Raw genomic sequence first — 21491 nt, 5'->3', positions numbered from 1 at the left:
CCATTAGGTATAAGTCAATGGGAGAAAATTGAAATGCGCCTCTTTTGGACGAATTTCGTTCTACACGCTCTCAAACATCGGTCCATAGGTGAACATGACACACTGAATCGGGAAATTGCACCTGTGACCCCTGTGTGTGCCCCTGAGGTCATTTTAGGACATAAAAGGTCTTCAGCAGTTTTTTGACTTTTGACAGAGACGTGCTAGAGCGGTGAAAACACCGTTAATCTGAGGTCAAATTTGAGGTCAATTAGAGCGGTGCCCTCTGGGGGCTAAACCGTTGATCTGAGGTCAAATTTGAGGACATGTTGGCGAAAGAGCGTTAAAAGAGCTATGCTTTTCCGCGGCGCTGTAGCTCTAATGGTTCCCGAGTTAGCCGTCGGGTGTTCAAAATCGTTGAAATCAACAAAATTTTACTTATGATGAACCCTGGTGACCTGACCTTTGCCCTGACCTTAAAATGACCGAGTGTTTTCCTCCTTATTTTTGACGCTCTTTCGATTGCCGCTTACCGCGTGTCGCTACGTGGCCCAGGAGCCGAATTAGACGGAGGGGCGTGAAACGCCCCCCCCCCCCCAGCACTCGACGGAAATGTATATTGATAGAGACAAGTAGAAAAACACGGAACAAATAGTGCATGGACGCGTTTCGATCATTAAATCGAAAATCAAAGCTCGAATGCTCGAATGTTTGTGTGCTATATCTTGTTTTCTCTGTGATTATGTCATGCTGATGAAGATTTAATAATCGAAACGCGTCCATGCACTATTTGTTCCGTGTTTTTCTACTCGACGGAAAGTGTATGCCACCAACACGGCGCGGGTTAATTGTTATGTTAGCTAGCTCCTGTTGTAAGCTGTGGAGTCGTGGACCTGATCTTGAAGGAACTGGGCCTAACATTTTCATAGCAAACGTAAAAAATGTTTAATAGGTTGTGCAAAAAATAGCATCTCTTTTATGAAACATTTGCGAAACCTTCAACATCATCCCCAGACCCCATTAGTGCCGAGCTCCCAACGACGACCATAAGAACGTCCCCATCCCGTCATAGGCGGTGGAACGGGGAGGGCACCGGGGCACCGTGCCCCCCTTTGATTTTGGCATTTCAACATTAGCCCTATGAGCGTTGCATGGAAATAATAGGACCGAAAGTCGGCAGTTCCCCCCCCCCCCCTCCCCTTAATTGAAGGTGTTCCGCCGCTACTGCATCCCGTCAACGTGGGTTTATCATTAGGATGCTAAGATTTCATTTCCAATCCGAAGCTGTAATGATGGAAAGCAAATTTACATTTTACATGTGAAACAAGCTGACACATCTAAATATTTCCTCTCTCGCTCCCTCTCACTGATCTACCCATTGCCCTCTCTCTCTCTCTCTCTCTCTCTCCTCTCTCTTCTCTCTCTCTCTCTTTCTCCCTTTCCTCTCTCTCTCTCTCTCTCTCTCTCTCTCTCTCTCCCCTCTCTCTCTCCTCTCTCTCTCCTCTCTTCCTCTCCTCCCTCTCTTCTCTCTCTCTCTCCTCTCCCCTTTCTCCTCTCTCTCTCCCCCCTCTCCCTCCCCTCTCTCTCTCTTCTCTCTCTCTCTCCCCCTTCCTCTCCTCTCTCTCTCTCTCCCCCTTTCTCTCCTCTCTCCTCCTCCCTCTCTCTCTCCCTCTCCCTCCTCCTCTCTCTCCCTCCTCTCTCTCCCTTCCTCTCTCTCTCTCTCTCCCTCTCTCTCTCTCTCCTCCCTCTCTCTCTCGCTCTCTTCTCCTCTCTCCCCCTTTCTCTCTCTCCTCTCTCTCTCTCCCCTTTCTCTCTCTCTCTCCCCCTCTTCTCTCTCTCCCCTTTCTCTCTCTCTCTCTTCCCCCCTTTCTCTCTCTCTCTCTCCTCTTTCCTCTCTCCCCCTTTCTCTCTCTCCTCCTCCCCTTCCTCTCTCTCCTCCCCCCTTTGTTCTCCCCCTCTCCCTTCCTCTCTCTCTCTCCCCCCCCTCTCCCTCTCCCCTCCTTCCTCTCTCTCCCCCTTTCTCTCTCTCTCCCCCTTTCTCTCTCTCTCTCTCCTCTCTCTCCCTCTCTCTCCCCCTTTCTCTCTCTCCCCCTTTCTCTCTCTCTCTCTCCCCTTTCTCCTCTCTCCCCCTTTCTCTCTCACTCCCCCTTTCTCTCTCTCCCCCTTTCTCTCTCTCTCTCCCCCTTTCTCTCTCTCTCCTTTCTCTCTCTCCTCTCCCTCTCTCTATCTTTCCTCACAATATTCTCGACTGTCACAGCGTTGTAGGGCTTATTTTCAAACAGGTCCAGGCGCTCCCCACTCCGCAGGCCCCAGCCCACACGGCCCAACCGCTCAAACACCCTCCGGCGGATGACCTCTGACCTCGGCGACCTGACCCTAGCCGACCGATCGCGTCCCTCTCCACGCCTCCGCCCCGCTTCCCCCACTACAGCTGCGTAGTAATTGTAGCGTGTGCAAAGGTCACGTGACATTATTTACTTCTGCGGCTTGTTCGGCTGACAAGAGATGGCACTAGTGGTCTGTGGATCAGAGGCGGGGCTAGGTTCTACGACTTCTTGGGGCACACTTTAGGGCAGAAAAGAGGTTTTTTGGCTCCCCATTCCAAAATGCTTCGAATATGCAAAAACAAGTTAGATATTCGAAAATCGGAGGACCAAACGGATCGTTTGACGTATCTTGCGCGACTGAGAATTGATCGGTCTTCAAACTACTGAACAAAAACGAGGTGATTAGTAGCAAGTGCTGGTGACTGTACGGCGCAACGCCACCAACATCCAGGTCCAAAGAACACCTGACAAAAAGAAGAGATGTAAGGGCCAAAGAACACCTGACGACGGCCGGAGAATTAACTGGCCGAAACGTTGTGAAACTAACATCTCAACTCAAGACGGGGACGAAAGTCCGACAACTAACATCAGGGATACAGATATCCTGCGGATTCATATACTGAGTATCTTTATCATACCTCCACCCCTATCTACGCAGTATTTTGGTGATAAAGCTAGTCATCCCTAACCATACTTGACCACTACCTATGACTAACCAAGGTCAACCGGTGGACTTCTATCAACTAATTATCAATCTTTAGAATCTTTAGAACTATATATGGCCTTGTTTAGAACACTCAAGGCTTGTAATGTTCTGCGGTGATGAAGCCAATAGTCAAACAATTGCCTAAAGTCTATGGCTGATTTTTCTGTCCACTCCAATATTGTGAGCTCGGTATAATTACGACCACCACAGAGTCTTTTTGCACTGTCCCATTTCCTCGTCAGTGTAAACCACAGCCCATCGCCAGGACCCGGATCTCCCGTGATATAACCCGTCTCTGTGTTGGCGGTATGACCACACACACAGACATATACATAGTGCCGCGGGCGGTATGGCGCCGGCATGGTGCACCGAGACAGGTCACCACGAACGGCCGGACGGTAATGCACCGGCACTGTGCACCACGGGCCACGGCTGTCCTGCCGTATAGAGAGACTGTATAGGAAAGGCTACGTTACTACAGCTAGTGGTATGTGAACGGAGTTTTAAACAGCCGATATGCGAACACCAAATATATTGAACAGATGAAACTATAAAACATCAACACAACGCTCCATGATGCATACCACTGCAGTACGGTCAAACCATTTATCGATAGGGTCCAGTAATACGATGAATAAAACTAATCACAAGATGACTCAATAACGTAGCGCAAATGTCATCGAGTCGTGTGCGTGCGAGTAAATAGGGAAAAAATGATCAAACGGCATGCACCAACGCCCTTAATCAACGATCACAGCCAACAGTGACATTGTCATAATAAGTTGATCCAGAGGCAGTTACATGCATTATAAAATCACAACAGGCTCGTAACAACCACCCCGCCTTTACAGCTACACACACATATCAGCTGGTCACCGTGCACCTCTCACTGTGTTTCCTCAGCTCACGGGGCACCACAAATCCCTTGCCACACCGCTCACACCTGTGTCGGTAGTCGTGTGTGTGCCGGGCGGTGACGTGTCTCCTCATGGCCGACTGCTGCGTGAACCGTGCCGCGCAGAAGGAGCACCCGTACGGCCGCTCCCCCGTGTGAGTCCGCATGTGTGTGGTGAGGTTCGCCTGTTTAACGAACCGGGCCGAGCACACCTGGCACCGGTGCGGCTTCACTCCGTTGTGTGACTGAATGTGTCTGGTGTAGTCGGACAGCTGGTTAAACTCGGCCCCACACTGCTCACACTGACGCACCTTCTCCCCGGTGTGGATCCGTCTGTGTCTCGTTAGGTTACCGTTCTCTGTGAACGCCTTCCCACAGACGTCACACACGTACGGTCTCTGGCCGGTGTGTATACGGCGGTGAGTGGTCAGACTAATGAGCTGAGTAAACGTCCTGCCGCACTCGTCACAGCGGTGGGGCCGCTCTCCCGTGTGGGTGAGGCGATGGTTACTGAAATCACGCATGTCGTTCGTCGAGTACTCACACCACTCACACTTGTACCGTCCGTTCCTGCCGATGTGACCGTGCCATTTCTTCACATGCCTGTCCAGCCGCTCCTGTCCCAGACAGGCGTAGTCGCAGTGGACGCAGCGAACCGTCGAATAGCCACCTGGCGAATGACATTGAATGCATTACAATACAACATAATCCAACGTCATTCATAGAATGTGTTAACAACTTTTTACGTCCAATTTAGGCGGCAGTGCACACACTTCACGTCATTTCAGTGATAGTGCAGGCGATTTCGACAGTACGTCATAGTGCGTTCATATATTGAATCGCGGCACGACATTCGTCAGTGTAGCCCATTTCATCGTAGTGCAGGTAAAAGTGGCCCAGGTTCAGCGATATTATAAATGGTCTCAATAGACCAAAGGAGCCTAACCCAACAACAACAGCAACTGACAACTGACGACCACTTCGATGTCGCTTTCAAACAGATTACTGACGCGTCATTTTGACCATCCCAGTGAAACGTCCATCCAACACATCCAATGCTTTAATGCTTTCGAGCTTATGCGGTGCGCAGTCGAAATCGACGAAAGGATAAAAACCACACTAACCACTTTAATTCACCGGAGAAATATCATTATGTAAGATACCAACTTCGGCCAAGTGCCTTGCGTCCATTCCATAATCAAACTTATATTCGGTCGTTCACCTGACACGAAGGCTGCTGGCGGCGGGGCGGCGGCCGGAGCCTTCCTGAACGTCTGCACGTTGATGTTGAGCTCCCGGGCGTAGGCGTCTCCGTAGTAGACCAGCAGCTCGGAGCCCTTCACAATCGGCTTATACGTTCTGTGGCCATGACGAAAGGTGCAACTATGAGTCAGAAAAATGACGAGCGAGCCCTGAATTCCGAATCTTGTGCGCATTGATCACTCTAACAATTAACACGTACCGAATACAATCACTGCTGCCAAAAAAGGTCACAGTGCAATACAAATTGCCACATCACGAATAACAACAATGGAAAGAGCAGTTATACAGCTCAGCTGTCATTATTACCGAGTAATGTTCCAATAATTCAACAGTTGTTTCTGACTGCAAAGTACCAGCAGCCCATGACCATATGAGGCCGCGAACTGTATAGCTGAATGACGGCAGCCGCGAGAAGCAGCGAACAAGTTTCTATAGGGCAAGGTCTGCGCTAGACACGTTCACCGTTACCTGTAGTACATCTGGCCCTTGTACTGGAAGGCGATCAGGTTCTGCTCCTGCTCGAAGCGGGCACAGTTGACCAGCCGCAGCCAGTTGCTGGAGCTCGAGTCACCGGCGTTCACGTAGTGGTGCACGCGGCGACTCTTTTTGATCTGCAAAACCGTTAGTGTGCATCAGTCAATACTCAATGGCCGTTTAGCGTTTTAAATACGTACTTACAACACAAGAAGTTAAGAGTCACTATAGTTATCGAGTGTGTCAGCATCACAGAGATGTTGAAAACTGTACTTTCTCATCCACGACAGCAATGTCAATCGGACACCAGCTTTTCTAATATCAAACCAGGTTATACTACTTTGGGTAACTATTTATTTTGTTCTCTTCATGTACCACACTAATGCAAATATCTGAAACGGTTCAAAAATGGATTTTCTCTCAATTTCCCTGGCTGGTTCCGTTTTTGTTGTTTCCCGATAAGCGCGATTGATATTTAGTTTCAAAAATACATCCCACGCAGACCCGCCCCAGACCCGCGGCTGGCTCTCACCTCCCAGCTGTAGCCCGAGTCGGTGGCCTGGCGTCGGTCGGCGGTGACGATACCCTCGTAGGGTCCGAACCTCAGCCGCGCCGGCAGGTCCTTCTCCGTCCAAATACCTGTGTGGACCGTGGGAATACAGGAGTAACATAGGTGAGCTGTCATAGACTAAACACAGCTGCAGCTCAGTCTGGTGAGGGCGGAATGGAAGCAGTCGGAACGCCATAAGGAATACAATATGACAGCAACAGGAATCCAATACGGTGGTACGGTATTGAGTGAGAAACTAAGGAAACTGCATGACAGCGACTTATTGACGCTCCATTATTTAGAGCAATATCTATCAAACAGCCGTAAAATATCGCAAGGCATAAATCAGGGGATCCAAATGAGTAGGATAAATAATGAGGATTTTACCGGTGTTGGCTCCGGGTATTTTGGACCGGCCCGGGTTGAGGAACTCGGGACGGGTCTTGATGTCTCTCTCAGGATCGCCAGTGTCGAACGGGACCTGTGCAGTGTGCAAGCGTGTTGCGGTGATCACAATAAGTAGTTAACCGCTGAATTGCTCAATGATTGCGTAAAGAATGATACGGAACACTTTTCAATTGAAATAGTTTAGCGGCCATTGGAGCATGACAAAAAGAGTAACTACCACTCGAGCCACTTTTTACGGCAAGATGAGAGAAAATAATGAACGGTAGCTCGAGCTGTAGCTTACTTAAAAACACACCGCATGATTTATTAAGTGATCGACCGGAGTTCAAAGCTATACAAACAATGCCATCAGACGTACAGACGGAGCGAGGGCAATTAGCGGTCCCCTCCCGAATTCCGTACCTTGCTGTCGGGTACGACCTGCAGCGGTCCGTGCACAGGACAGTCGCCCTCCCACTCGCGGTCACACTCGTCACAGACTGGAACAACACGAAATAGAGGTTATCTCTATCTGTAAAAAGACTGAAGACTCAGAAAACGAGAACACGTATTATGGCCGATATGACCGTATAATACACAGCAGAATGTGGAGACTGACAGGTTTAGTGTTGTTTGTTTATGAGACGGTAGCTGGTTACTCACAGATGTAGTCGTCGTCGTCCAGGTCCTCCTCCTCCCGGTAGTTGACCGTGTTCCGGCGTCGTTTGAACACCTCCCGCTCGGGAGGCTCTGTGGAATTTGACATTACATCACGTCATGCCCGCACACTCAATGTAACGTACGTAGCCACAACAGCACCAGCTGGAATAACATCCAGTTGCTATCGCATAAAGTGAAGGACAAAGCTTTTGGTCTCACGATAAACGCCAAAACCGATCGTGACCGTAAATGGTGTCTTTTCTAGGACATGCTATTCATACCAGTGACAATGGTGATTACGATCATTACCTTCTCCCAAGTCCTTGAACTCGGCGATGATGTGGTTCCACAGCAGTTCAGCTTTCGTGTCCACAGCGTGCCGGGCCCTGAAAGTCGCGTCAAACCATATATAAAGTGGTATTGGAGGTTCACTTATTGGCGATAAAAGGCTCTTGAATCTTGCCTTGCAGAAGGTGTGCGGAAAGTAAACCGGCCGCCAAACAAACAGTAGATATCCGACCACAAACAATACGCTAAAATGCAAACCTAAAGTGCCAGTCGTAATTACAGCAAAATATCGCTAGTTTTATAGGTATCGCTAGATATAGATAGGTATCTTGAAATTTTCACAATAACACTCGCTGTCGTCACTTACTTGAACTGATCCTCGAGCGTAAAGCCGATGAAATCGTACGGCGGCGACGGCGGCCTGCGCGGAGACCGGTCCACCTCCTTTGCTACCTCTTCTGTGGTGACCCGCCGCCGCTCCTCTGACTGGACGTGCTCACCGCACACGGCCGAGGAAGCAGCGGGCGCCGTCTGAAATATAGTGACAGGTGCTGATAAGATACTCCAAGAAAGCCAAGCGATGACCCTCCAGCCTCGGGTATATTATTAAACGGGAAATGACTCGATACCTAGCAAGTAGGAGCGTAAATTACTACACAATTAAATACTACCTAATAATTACTACCATGTCCCACAATTATCACAAGCGTGTAAAATGCTACTGTACCTCTCTGGAGAGAAATGTTACATGTCCCGTGTTTTGCAGAGAAGACAGCCACCACCACCCCAACAGTTCCCCACCAACCTCAGCCGATGTCACCGTCGCCGTCCTCTTCACCGGCGGCTGGAACCTGCTCTTGGCGGCGCCACGTCGCACGGTGGAACGCGACCGCCGCTTGGCCGGCCGTACGCATCGCGACGGACTCCAGTCATCGTCGCCGTCATCGGCCGACCTCGCTGGTCGAGGACGCTTCGGTCGGGCCGGCCGGGGCGGCGGCAGCGGCGGCGGGGCGCGCATGAACGATGGCGGGTGACCCGCGATGCCTGTGTGGGGACCGACACAAGCACTCAGCCGACAATGGAACACTTAACTGCTTCTCCTGGATTTCTGGCGGAGTCGTCAGCCATAAATGGAGGGCTGGGGCCGTGCTCTAACCAAATGACAGCAGTATTCGTGTGTATAGGCATGGGGGGGGGGGGGGATTACAGGGCGCGTTAACACCTTTCCGGCGTGGCGGACATAGTGCATACCTTCCTTTCTCATAGGTACGACTGCCGCACCGTTCCAGTGGCAACGCCGATGAACAGTTTGGTTAAACGTACACTGAACGGGGATTAATTGGCATCAACTCATAGGCACGCCTATCTTGGTGGTGTAACCATGCCTAACCAAAGGCCGAATCAGATCACCGCGGTGGTCAAATAGAGCCGGTAAATCAAACCAAATCCTGTTACACAGCCAGTCCCGGGCCGACACAACAGCAAACTAGTTATCATGCCTGAGATATGCATAAAATAGGCGATTATAATCTTACTCTCGCTTGCCTAGACGTTTTCACAGCCGCTGACGCATCAGTGTCCCAAAATTTGTAGATGTGGGTGGGAAACGACATCGAAATGCAAATCATTTTCCACTCTCACCTCCAGTTTTCAAGCCCAATTTTCCACTCCCAATTCCACCGAGAAGGAGCCATTGCGAGAATGGTTGTTTTACATCTGTCACAATTGTAGATAGATTAATGCTTTTGATCATTTTCCCACTCTTTTTGGGCCTTACCTGACCGACAATTTTTCACTCTCATCCTTATTTTTGGTCAGCAATTTTACCCTCTGACACCCAAGCAAAAATATGATTTTGGTACACTGTGACGCATAGGCGGTCGATTGGCCGCCGGCACCCAAGCTCACTTAAAGCAATTTAACCATTGCCCGATGGGGCGGGAGGAGGGGTCAAACGGACCCCCTCTCGGTTTTCGCGAATAACTCGCGTAAAGAACGGCCGATCACGACACAACTTCTAGTACCCTCGCGTTAAACAATTTCACTCCTACCCTGAAAATTTCATGACCCTGACCCAAATGATCTGTGTCCGACGTTTTTTTTTCTATTTGGTTTTATCAGACTCACTTAGCAGTCTATTGGCTTTACGACGGTTTAACCCGCGACCTGGTGGGGGGGGGGGGGGCTATTTTTTGCCCCCCTCCAGGCTTTTCGATATATCTCCAGAACCGCTGCGCCGATCGTCACCAAACTTTCAGTACCCTCCCGGACATCAATTTTACACATTGTGACCAAAATTTTTCCAAAGGCTATGATAGGTTGGCCGTAAATGACGTCAGAGTGACGTCATGTTCTGCCGTTTTCGACCCAAAAAGGGTTTCGCGGGAAGAGCTGTCAGGCCTATAGCTTTGCAAATAAAGAAAAATGACAAGACATAAAAGCTGTAGAATCGATAGGGCTACAAAACTGCTATCTCGGATTTTTGAAATTTTTGGATTTTGACCCCCAAAAATAAAATAAATATTTTTTTTGATATAATAATCGAAAAATCTTAAAAGTTTTTTGAATTTCGCAAAAAAGGAATATATGTGATAGTCCTTACCGCCTTCCATCCACATACCAAATTTGAGATTGATACCTCTTTTTTGGCGAAGTTAGAGCGAAAAAACTTCAAAATTGATGACGTCAAATTTTCAAACTCAATTTTTAGCAATTCTAGACCCTGTAGCGCAAAACAAAGACCACCATTAGACTCCCCGTGACGAGCTGCATCGAATCAATACCCATTTTATGCAAAACTATCAACTTTAAACTTTGACCTTTTTTGGCCTGACCTTGACCTGACCTTGACCTGAAATTCACCAGAAAGTGACCTAAGCCGTACCTGATAGTCTTATAACTAACACCATTGAGTTGGAAATGAAAAATTGGCCATAAAACATGCATCACACAACCTTAGTAAAGTTGGGCTCATGTGACCTGACCTGTGACCCTTCGTGACCTGACCTGTGACCTGACCTGGTATTGTCAGTGACCTCTAATAGCAACATATCTACTAGGCAACTGACGCCCTATCGCTGATTCTCGACAAAATGCGTTTTCTTCGGTGTTATAGCGCATTCCCTAGAAGACCCGTGAACGGTGAAACATTTCATCTTTGACCTGACCTCATGACCTGTGACGTCATCGGTGACCCTGAGGTCAATGAAATTTGGTTTCCTTCAACAAATTTGACAGGCCTTTAGAACGCCGTTTGAATTTTGCGGATCCGTCCAGTAGTTTCGGAGATACGAGGGGGGCAAAAAATAGCCCCCCGCCACCAGGTCGCGTTATAAACAGACCCCACCAGGGCGCGGGTTAATCCTATTGACTCGATCGTTCAGGACATTTTAACTCGGGTAACTTCGGTGGAGCAGTCCGGAAAAACTATCCGTTTTTGCTGGATTCCCAGTCATGTTGGAATCCAAGGCAATGAGCTTGCTGACGCCGCCGCGAGACGCGCTGCCGCAGCGCCCTACACTCGACGATTTCCTCTGCCTGCCCGGGATTACTATCCCGTCGTACGATCTTCCATGCTCTCGCAGTGGCAGGCAAAGTGGGACTCACGCGCGAGCAGTAAGCTGAGAGATATCAAGCCAACTCTCGAGCCTTGGTCGTCATGCATGCAAAGGAACAGACATAACGAAGTCGTCCTATGTAGGCTGCGCATCGGCCATACGTATGCCACGCATGGTCATTTCCTCCGCGGAGAAGAGCAGCCCACCTGTCGCAGGTGTACCGTGCCTCTCACTGTCTTTCACGTGCTTTTATCTTGTCCTCTCGCTGAACCGAACCGAACACGCTAAATCGGGCGCATCGCTCCGGGTACCACTATCCGCCGCCTACTGGGTGACGAGTCACCCTGGGTTTTATCCGCCAATATTTTTTTTTCTTTATCCATTCGATCAACTTCCAAGTGATTTACTCGATCTGACCCCAATCCAACTAGTCCTCGATAGTCCTTACATCTAGTCAGTTGTCTTGGACGACACTTTTGCGCTGTTTTGTTTCTTACGTTGCTCTTTTATATCTAGTCTTTTACTTTTTAGTCTTCGTATCTAGAAGGTTCTTTCATTTGACACACTTGTTTTATTAGTACGACGTTATGGGCGCAAAATGACATTAGAAGTCCGCGCTCCCTTAAGCCTCAATTAACAACAAAAAGACCCAAATGACCTGTGACCTACTTTTCGAGACCATGTTGCCGGAATCGCGATTCGGCGTATGTCGGGCCGACATACGTCGCATTAGCCGCGCGTTTGCAGTCTTTTCGTGGTTTCAAGCATTCAAACATGATGTATGATGCTGCTCCCATGCATTAGGGTGGGTGTCAAGGTCACCTGAAGGTCAGGTCAGGTCATTGACCTTTGATGACCAAGGTCCACTTTTTCGAGTTTTACATGTTTTTAAGCTAGATTTGGGAGCTGAATTCGAATTCAACCATTTGAACCATATGAAGTACTTTGGTGCCTTCATAATATGTTACGAACTGTCAGAGGCGGTCGACACCTACTACGAATACTCGGCAGGACCCCTCCTAGTTGAACTGACCTGACCCTACCTGGCCTAAATGCATGAAGACATTATCTGTGATCAAAACAAACATGACATTCGTGATAAGCACCCCGAAAAACCCTTAGCAGCCACACTTAACGACGCTTTAACAGGTCCCGATTTCCCTGCTATTGGGTCACTTAGTTAATGTTCATTCAAATGGTTGCTAAATTCAAATTCAGCTCCTAAAACTAGCTTAGAAACATGTCAAACTGGAAAAAAAAAGAACCGAGGTAATCAAAGATCAGTGACCTGACCTGACCTTCAGGCTTCAGGCGACCTTGACACCCACCCTAATACATGTCACAGCATCATATCACATGTCTGAACGCTTGAAACCACGAAAAGACTGCAAACGCGCGGCTATGCGAACAGACATCCACCGAATCGCGATTTCGGCCAAACATGGTCTCGAAAAATAGGTCATAGGTCAAAGGTCATTGGGGTGGTCAGCCGGGTCATGACCAGACATGTGCATGGATCCGAGAAAATGGATCTGGGATCTGATCCCACGGATCCTGATCTCGGATCCGACGGGATCATAGATCCAGCTCTGTAATTTATCGAGAGATCCGTAGGGATCACAGATCCGAGTCTCATTTTTTGCTTAAGATCCAGTGAGATCATAGATCCTCACTTATTTTTTGTCAACACATATATCCCAAAAAAGCACTTGTTTCAACTCACAAACGTTCTGTTTTAGTGATTTTAGGTGATCGCACGTCATAATCCATAGTTTTGTGTCACTTATTGGCATAGAAACCCTTTAAAAAATGGTTTCAAATGTGGTGCATGGTGGGATCCACTCGGATCATGGGCCCAATCTTACCAATGCCGTGAATAGGCAAAATGCCGTGAATGGAGCCCATTCACGGCAACGGCATATTACCAATGCCGTGGATAGCTATTCACGCCATCTCATTCACGGCATGCGGTCGATGTTTATCCACGGCATTTTGGCAGTGCTTTAACATGGGCAGTGGCACAAGCTGCCGCGAGAGCGGCAGAACAAACGCAAATAATCAGCTGTTTGCGCTGTCGGTGGCCGTTCCATTCACGCCACCTTTTAGTGCCGTGAATGGCGGGTGTTGTGAAAGGGATAGGTCACTGGGAGGATGTTACTATTGCAATATTTGACACTATTATTTTTTTAAAGTAAAGAATTCTTCATATAATGCCCTTGACATCTTAGAGCGACGATTACACGCATGGTGATTATTTCAAAAACATGTATTTTCCAGGGATAAAATCACACTCGAATCCATAAAAATAAACATGTTTATCCATTATATGGTCTTATTTTTCAAATACATAAGAGTTCGTGGAGGCAATTTTAACATCTGGGCCAAATCATACCAATGCCAAACCTATCTATATATGCTATAATATGGGTGTTTCAGTGTTCACCCCGTCCGGACGTCTCGCAAACATCCTTCATGATTTCTAAGTAAATACTTAAAACAATTAAATACCGTAAACTTGTCAAACAAGTATCAGCACTCACAATGCATGTTTTACCACTTTCTGTCTGGCACAGACAGCTACCTACGGAGCATGCATGCTGTCTTCATGCGTCTCAATCTGACTTCCGAACTGAATGCCTTTTTCTTGATATGTTATGGTTTTGAGATGTAGACGGGTTTCTTCAATATTTTGAGTAATTCCTTTTGTTATCGTGCTCGTAAAAAGCAGCAAATAAGGCTATAGCTTGAGCTGGCCGGGTGCATGTACCCAAAGTTTAAACTTTACGAGCTGCATTTCAATTGCATTATTCCAATGTCTTAGAAACAACAGCGGAGCTATCACTAGGTCGTTACTTCAATAATTTTATCTCAAAATTGTTGCAATATCTTGACAGCTAGTAAATGAAATGATGAGCAGCGCAAGGAGCAGCGAAACGAAGTTGAAATCTAATCCACTCGATTTTCTCAGCGCGAGAATGTCCTCGCGGAAGTTTACTAGGCCAGTAATCCGCTTTTCAGGAGAATTTTTTAGGCAGGCTTTAGTTTTTCATAGTTTGCTATCACGTTTTCCACAAATAACTTATCCTTCACACATATGTATGGCTCTAAAACAAATAAACGCCCGACAAAACTTTAAATAGAGAGCTATACTTGTTCACAAGCAATACGCACAATTTCCGATAGCCAAGGTGACAAGAATTGACCAATCACGTTGCGTGTTTTCTGCTGGCGCTGAATTGTACCGTGGGCAAAATGCCGTGAATAGAAATGCCGTGGCACGGCATTGGTGAGATTGGGTAAATGGAGTGCCGTGGATCAGCCGCCGTGGTAGGCATCCACGGCATCTGCATCCACGGCATTGGTAAGATTGGGCCATGGATCCATGGCCCAATCTTACCAAATGCCGTGAATGCGCATTCACGGCATTTGGTAGCATTCAGAACTATTCCGCATTTACTTATTCATTCGTTCAAGCAACATTCGTAATTATTCACGCTTTCAAAATCATTGGACAAGATTAGCTGGATGTAAATAAAAAGGATATCTTTGATATCAGTGCCGTGAACTCCGGCCAGTGCTGCCAAATCCTATTCACGGCATTGGTAAGATTGGGCCCATGTTCTTGATTTATCGTCAGATCACATGAGATCATAGATCCAAGATGCATTTTTCACGCCGGATCCGGTGGGATCATAGATCCCAACCTGTATTTTGCTTCGAGATCCACTGAGATCATAGATCCATCACTCGGATCCATGCACATGTCTGGTCATGACATTTAAAGGGTAAGTGCAAAATTGATTAACGCGAGGGTATTGAAAGTTTCATCGCGATCGGCCGCTTTTTACATGAGTTATCCGCGCAAACCAGGGGGAGGGTTCGTTCGACCTCCCCCCCCCCCCCTATATACGGGCGAGGATAAACTTGGGTTCTCCAAATAGCCGTTCCGTATGGATTACACTTTAACCCGCGCCCGGCTGGGGGTCCTGGATTTCCACGCCCTGCTGGGGGGGGGGGGGTGTTTGAACACCCCCCCCCTTGTAACTCGGCTCCTGGGCCACGTAGCGATACGCGGAAGGCGGCGTTCGAAAGAGCGTCAAAAATAATGACGAAATCACTTCGGTCAATTTTTTGGTCAGGTCAAAGGTCAGGTCACCAGAGGTCATTGAAGGCAAAATTTCGCCGATTTCCAGGTCGAATATCGAAAATTTCCAAGAAGCCAACGCATAACTCGGGAACCAATAGAGCTACAGCGCCGCTGAAAAGCGCATTCGATAGCCCTATTAACGCCCTTTCTGAGTAATTCTCTCAGATTTGACCTAACGTCAACGGTTTTGCCTGCAGGGGGCAAAAACTGCAAAAATAGCCGATTTTTTCGGAAACAGTTTTTCTGCAATAACTTTTGACCCAAGCCTTGTACGAGCTTACTTTTACCGGTATCGTGTTCCTCTCGTCAAGACGCATCGAATGAACTATAACTTGACCTTGAAAGGTCAACTTGAAAATTTGACCTCAGGTCAAGGTCATGACCTGACCGGAAAGGGTCATGTTGCATATCAGTCGATCCGTATCGTCGAGCTGAACACATCTTAGGCGTTTTCATCGCTCTAGCATGCCTCTATCAAAAGTTATTTGCGAAAAACTGTTAGATACAATTCGTGACCTAAGATGACCTCAGGGCATAAACAAGGGTCACGGACACCATTTTCATATTCAGTGTGTCTAAACCACTTGTAATTCAGTGTTTGGGAGTGTTTATAATGTCTTTCGTCCAAAAGAGGCGCATTTCAATTTTCTCCCATTGACTTATAATGGGGAGGTCGCAAAATTGACCTGACCTTAGGTCACCGATATCAAAATTCCGAGATATACATTTTATAGATACTGCTACTCTTATCAATCGCTGAAAGTTTCAAAGCGATCGGTCACTCGGTGTAGCTATGACAGACATTGAAACTTTTTATGAGGTGAGGTCACTTCAAGTGACCTGGTGACCTGACCTTGAATGACCTTGGTCTGAAATTTTCACAACATGTGTAGAATTGATGTATGATAAGGTATACCAAAAACGGCGGCGCTCCGCGCCGCCGTTTTTGAGATATTCGCGAAAAACCACAAGGGGGGTGTTCAAACACCCCCCCCCCCCCCAGCAGGGCGCGGGTTAAAGCAGCTCCATCCTCCCGCTAGAGATACAAACTACCGAATAATGCACGTTTAATTCATACCATAATTTAATTCATGCTGAATACCGGCAACATGTTTACAGCTTGCTTTTCCGTTATCCTAGCACACCTTTTCCGTGGATTAACCCTCGCCCGTATTGGTGTTTTTCCAGCCGTGAACGTATAAGTGGGGGGGGGGGGGGGGGGCGTTGGACCCTCCTTGCCGTTTCGCCCCTGATCGAGCTAGAGCTTCGCGGTAATAACGAGCGTGTTGCCCATGACGAGAAGCCGAGATACTCAATTTTAAGGTCCTAGGTCATTGGTTGACCTTCCAGGTCAGCTCAACGACCCAAAAGTCGGGAAAATCGGGACCTGTTAGAACGCCGTAGTGTGGCTGTCATGGGGTTTTTCGGGGCGCTGATCACGAATATCATGTTAGTTTTGATCACATGCATTTAGGCCAGGTCGGGTCAGGTCATGTCAGGTCAACCAGTAGGGGTCTTGCCGGGTATTCGTAGTAAGTGTCGACTGCCTCTGACAGCTTCGTAACATGTTACAAAGACACCAAAACTACTTCGTAAATGTTCATATGGTTGCTAAATTCGAATTCAGCTCCAGAAACTAGCCTTGAAACATGTAAAACTCGAAAAAGTGAAACGAGGTCATCAAAGGTCAATGACCTGACCTTCAGGTGACCTTGACACTCACCCTAATGCATGGGGCCGGGGCAACATCATATCCCATGTTCATGTTTGAACGCTTGAAACCACGAAAAGACTGCAAACGCGCGGCTAATGCGGCGTATGTCGGCCCGACATACGCCGAATCGCGATTCCGGCCAAACATGGTCTCGAAAAGTAGGTCACAGGTCAAAGGTCATTTGGGTCACGGTCATGAAATTTTTTGGGTATGTGTAAAATTGATTAACGCGAGGGTACTGAAAGTTTCGTCGCGGTCAGCCGCTTTTTACGCGAGTTATTTGCGAAAAACCGAGAGGGGGGTCTGTTCGACCCCCTCCCTATTACACTGATACGGGCGAGGGTTAACGACACCTCTATACTGATACCTTTCAAGATTCCTCGTTGATGGAGCTACACAGTACACAGTACACATTACCCGGCCAGAAACTGACGGGATGTTTGCCATTGGTTTTGTTTTGTAGGATTAAATCTTTCGGTTCGACGAGACACTCATTAAGGCTGCGCGTATACAGCATACGCAGCCTTCATTAACCCGCGCCCGGCTGGGGGTCCTGGATTTCCACGCCCTGGGCCTCGTTTCATAAAGCGAGTCCGTAACTTACGCCGGTTTTTGGGCTTGTATTGCAAGTGCATGTGAAGCGATAAATTTATTTCCCCTTTTCCCTTCTGTTCTTGCTTGCAAGATAAATAAACTCAACGAATGAAATTATCGTCATCGCTTCATATGCACTTCAACTTGCAATACAAGACCAAAAACCGGCGTAAGTTACGGACTCGCTTTATGAAACGAGGCCCTGCTGGGGGGCCTCGAACCCCCCCCCCCTCCTAAGTTCTAACTCGGCTCCTGGGCCACGTAGCGATACGCCGAAGGCGGCGTTCGAAAGAGCGCCAAAAATAATGACGAAATCACTTCGGTCACTTTTTTGGTCAGGTCAAAGGTCAGGTGACCAGAGGTCATTGAAGGCAAAATTTCGCCGATTTTCAGGTCGAATGTCAACAATTTCCAGGAAGCCAACGCATAACTCGGGAACCAATAAAGCTACAGCGCCGCGGAACAGCGCATTCGATAGCCCTATTAACGCCCTTTCTGAGAAATTCTCTCAGATTTGACCTAACGTCAACGGTTTTGTCTGCAGGGGGCAAAAACTGCAAAAATAGACGATTTTTCGGACAGTTTTTCTGCAATGATTTTTGACCCAAGCCTTGTACGAGCTTACTTTTACCGGCATCGTGTTCCTCTCGTCAAGACGCATCGAATGAACTATAACTTGACCTTTAAAGTTCAACTTGAAAATTTGACCTTAGGTCAAGGTCATGACCTGACCGGAAAAGGTCATGTTGCATATCAGTCGATCTGTATCGTCGAGTTGAACACATCTAAGGCGTTTTCACCGCTCTAGCATGCCTCTATCAAAAGTTATTTGCGAAAAACTGTTAGACACCATTCGTGACCTGAGATGACCTCAGGGGCATAAATAGGGGTCATGGACACCATTTTCATGTTCAATGTGTTGAAACCACTTGTAATTCAGTGTTTGGGAGTGTTTATAATGTCATTCGTCCAAAAGAGGCGCATTTCAATTTTCTCCCATTGACTTATAATGGGGAGGTCGCAAAATTGACCTGACCTTAGGTCACCGATATCAAAATTCTGAGATATACATTTTATAGATACTGTTACCCTTATCAATTGCTGAAAGTTTCAAAGCGATCGGTCACTCGGTGTAGCAATGGGAGACATTGGAACTTTTTATCATTATGAGATGAGGTCACTTCAAGTGACCTGACCTTGAATGACCTTGGTCTGAAATTTTCACAACATGTGTAGAATTGATGTATGATAAGGTGTACCAAAAACGGAGGCGCTCCGCGCCGCCGTTTTTGAGACATTCGCGAAAAACCACAAGGGGGGGGGGGGTGTTCAAACGGTATCGGTAACCCTGGCGTCACCGGTAGCGTTTTCGTTCAAAGTTAAGATTTCCTGTATTAGGCCGCCGTGCCAAGCCGAAGCATTCTGTTTCAAACACCCCCTCCCCCCCCCCAGCAGGGCGCGGGTTAATTAAACATATAAAAACGTAAAGAATGGGTAGCTCTGACTCACCGAGTTCAGATAACTTGTCATAGTTGGACTTCATGTTACAGGGTGTCCAGAAAAAACGGATACTATTATTTTTTGCTCTAATTCCGAAAATAAACACCTTACATTTTAAAATGGCACATGCTTGTATTCGTAAAAATATGGCAAAACAGACAGCAGGCGCCATATGGCATATTAACTCTTTGGTTAGTCGCGGCAGCTCCTCAAAGTAGATACTCAATGTGAGCGGCCTTCCGGCGGATCAGCTCCAGCACTAGCACAGTCTGCAGGTGACTGATGGTCATGTTGACCATCTCGGAGGGCAGACAGACAACTTTCCAACGACGCATTACAGTGCTCATGAGTTTTGCCAAATCTTGCACTATGAGCACACGAAGTTGGAACAAAATCGGCACGTGCGTTAATGAATGCGACTTAATTTTCGTAGTATCTTTTTTTTCTGGACACCCTGTACAATAAACTTGCTTCTCGAGATCACTTAGGGCTTCCCAGGCGTCCTCGGCAAAAAACTGTCGTATGTGTCTAAACTTCCCATCTTCGACTTCCATCTTACGTTACGATATAATCAGCGGTCGCAGCAGCAAGCAAGGGCGTTAAAACAACACAATCGCGATATTATAGGAGCTTAAATATCAATCTGTTGCTTTCCTATATAGATCCAAGCAATCTAATTAAGTTATACCCTATGTTTCAAAAGCCTCTTCTTGGCTTCCTGCCCAATCCCATAGCCCATATATTTCCTGCCACTTCCAGCTGCTTCCTGTTTGTTGCTGTTTACATTCATCTTCTGCTTGGGACCGGAATATACATTCAAGGTTTCATAGAAATAAATCAAATATTTATTGAGGCAAGATTCCTTTTCTACTCCATTGAGTAACTATTTTATTTATTATCCTGTAATTTTGTCAAGATGATGTAGTAAAATTTAAAATAAGGATGAAAAAATTCACAAGGAATATCACAAGAAAGATTGTAAATTTGTCATGTAAAAAGTTATCAAAAAGTTTTACGACAAAATTACACATGCTATTACAACTTTTGCAATTTCTAAAAGAGCATATGTACTTTAATATAGTTTTCCCATATCGAATGGCTGCTTATTGACTTGAAGTATGCATCAAATGGCATCAAATCATAAAAGAAACCTTGCATAGTCTTCCATGACGTCATTTATGTTTGACAAATTCAATGTGCATTTCACGCAAATTTCACGCTAGGTTGATGCCAAGTTGATGATAACGACGCGTTTTGAACGTTCACGCACCTAATTCAATATACCGCGTTCACGTGCGTTTTGAGCGTTTTGAGCTCAAATATATATGGCCTTGGTTTTGAGTGGTTTCCGGCGCGCGTGTTGGTGGTTATCAGGGGCGTCGTTTTGTATAGGCCTGGGAGTGCCCGAGCACTACCAATGTTCAGCTGAGCACTACCAATGTGTTGTTGAGCACTACCAACATTTTTCTTCACTTATTGAGAAAATTGCATTCAAACATGTCATACAAATAAAATGAATGAGGTTCTTAGGTATGTATAAAATCAACATGATAGCAAGTAACTTCAATGGTAAGTGGTAACTATTGATGAAAATCTATAGACTTACTCCACAAGTAGATTGAATTTGAATCGGTTGACCAATTCAATCTTCTTGTAGCGTACCTAAGTCCATAAATTTCCATCAATACCAAGGTATCATTTTCACTTTCCACATCATGTCATTACGTCAAGTAATTTCAAGTTATGTGGTACCTACCTACCTACCTACCTACCAAGTTTCACAATAGTCATGGGGGCGTCGTTTTGTATAGGCCTGGTAGGGCCCGAGCCTTACCAATGTTTATTTGGGCCCTACCAATGTTCGCTGAGCCCTACCAATCTTTTGTCACTTATCAGTTGATAAAAAATCAAAATAAACAGATAAGCAAATATTAAATAAGCACATATGCAAGTACATAAATAAGGTTCTAGCCACAGTAGGTGCATGTAGCTGACAATGAGGTTTCACGTGTCTAGGACTCCGGTCCTTAACCCTCGCCCTGGCAGGGGGGGGGGGTCGATGCGACCCCCCCCCTAAGGTTTTTCGAAGATAGCGTAAAAACGGCGGCGCGCAGCGCCGCCAAATTTGGCACAGCCTATGGGGCAACCTTTTTACATATGACCTAAAAATTTCAGGTCCGGGTGACTTTGGGTCAGGTCACCAGGTCAGCAAAACCGGTACAAGGTCATGGTCAAATTTCAATTTTCTTTTTGCACCTGTCCAACTCACAGTTTTCGACTGATTTCCTTCAAACTTTCAGGATGTGCTAAGTTCACCGAGTTGTATAACATATAGTCCGTTTTTTTTGAGGTCACTGACCTGAGGTCAGACAGAGGTCATTACGTCGTAATGTTAAGCCTATGGGAAAATACTGAATTCGGAAAATACTGGAGATATCCGCTTCGTTTTA

The 21491-nt window shown here is 46.9% G+C and overlaps 1 protein-coding gene across 1 annotated transcript; it reads right to left on the bottom strand.

Annotated features, from left to right (window-relative positions):
- Window positions 1-3529: 3529 nt before the first annotated feature.
- LOC122383778 (histone-lysine N-methyltransferase PRDM9-like) lies at window positions 3530-19809 on the bottom strand. The gene is made up of 11 exons (XM_043370534.1): window positions 19051-19809; window positions 8335-8573; window positions 7897-8060; window positions 7551-7627; window positions 7245-7331; window positions 7005-7081; window positions 6582-6675; window positions 6177-6283; window positions 5639-5781; window positions 5130-5266; window positions 3530-4577 (listed from the first exon to the last, which is right to left on the bottom strand). The coding sequence occupies exons 1-11, from the start codon at window positions 19211-19213 to the stop codon at window positions 3877-3879; spliced, it is 1989 nt and encodes a 662-aa protein (XP_043226469.1). The 5' UTR covers window positions 19214-19809; the 3' UTR covers window positions 3530-3876.
- Between the last annotated feature and the right edge of the window lie 1682 nt (window positions 19810-21491).

This window comes from Amphibalanus amphitrite, unplaced genomic scaffold (genome assembly GCF_019059575.1).
Source record: "Amphibalanus amphitrite isolate SeventyFive unplaced genomic scaffold, NRLGWU_Aamphi_draft 000173F_arrow, whole genome shotgun sequence".
Classification (NCBI taxonomy): Eukaryota; Metazoa; Arthropoda; class Thecostraca; order Balanomorpha; family Balanidae; genus Amphibalanus; species Amphibalanus amphitrite.
The sequence above is the reverse complement of the archived record's forward strand: the minus strand, read 5'-3'. Positions and strand labels throughout refer to the sequence as shown.

Excerpts from the sequence above, each read along its gene's own strand:
- LOC122383778 (XM_043370534.1), bottom strand. The coding sequence starts at position 19,213 with ATGGCGCCTGCTGTCTGTTTTGCCATATTTTTACGAATACAAGCATGT. Across the intron at positions 7,628-7,896 it reads ACGCTCGAGGATCAGTTCAA|GGCCCGGCACGCTGTGGACA; the intron begins GTAAGTGACGAC and ends CGCGACTTTCAG. Across the intron at positions 7,332-7,550 it reads GTTCAAGGACTTGGGAGAAG|AGCCTCCCGAGCGGGAGGTG; the intron begins GTAATGATCGTA and ends CAAATTCCACAG.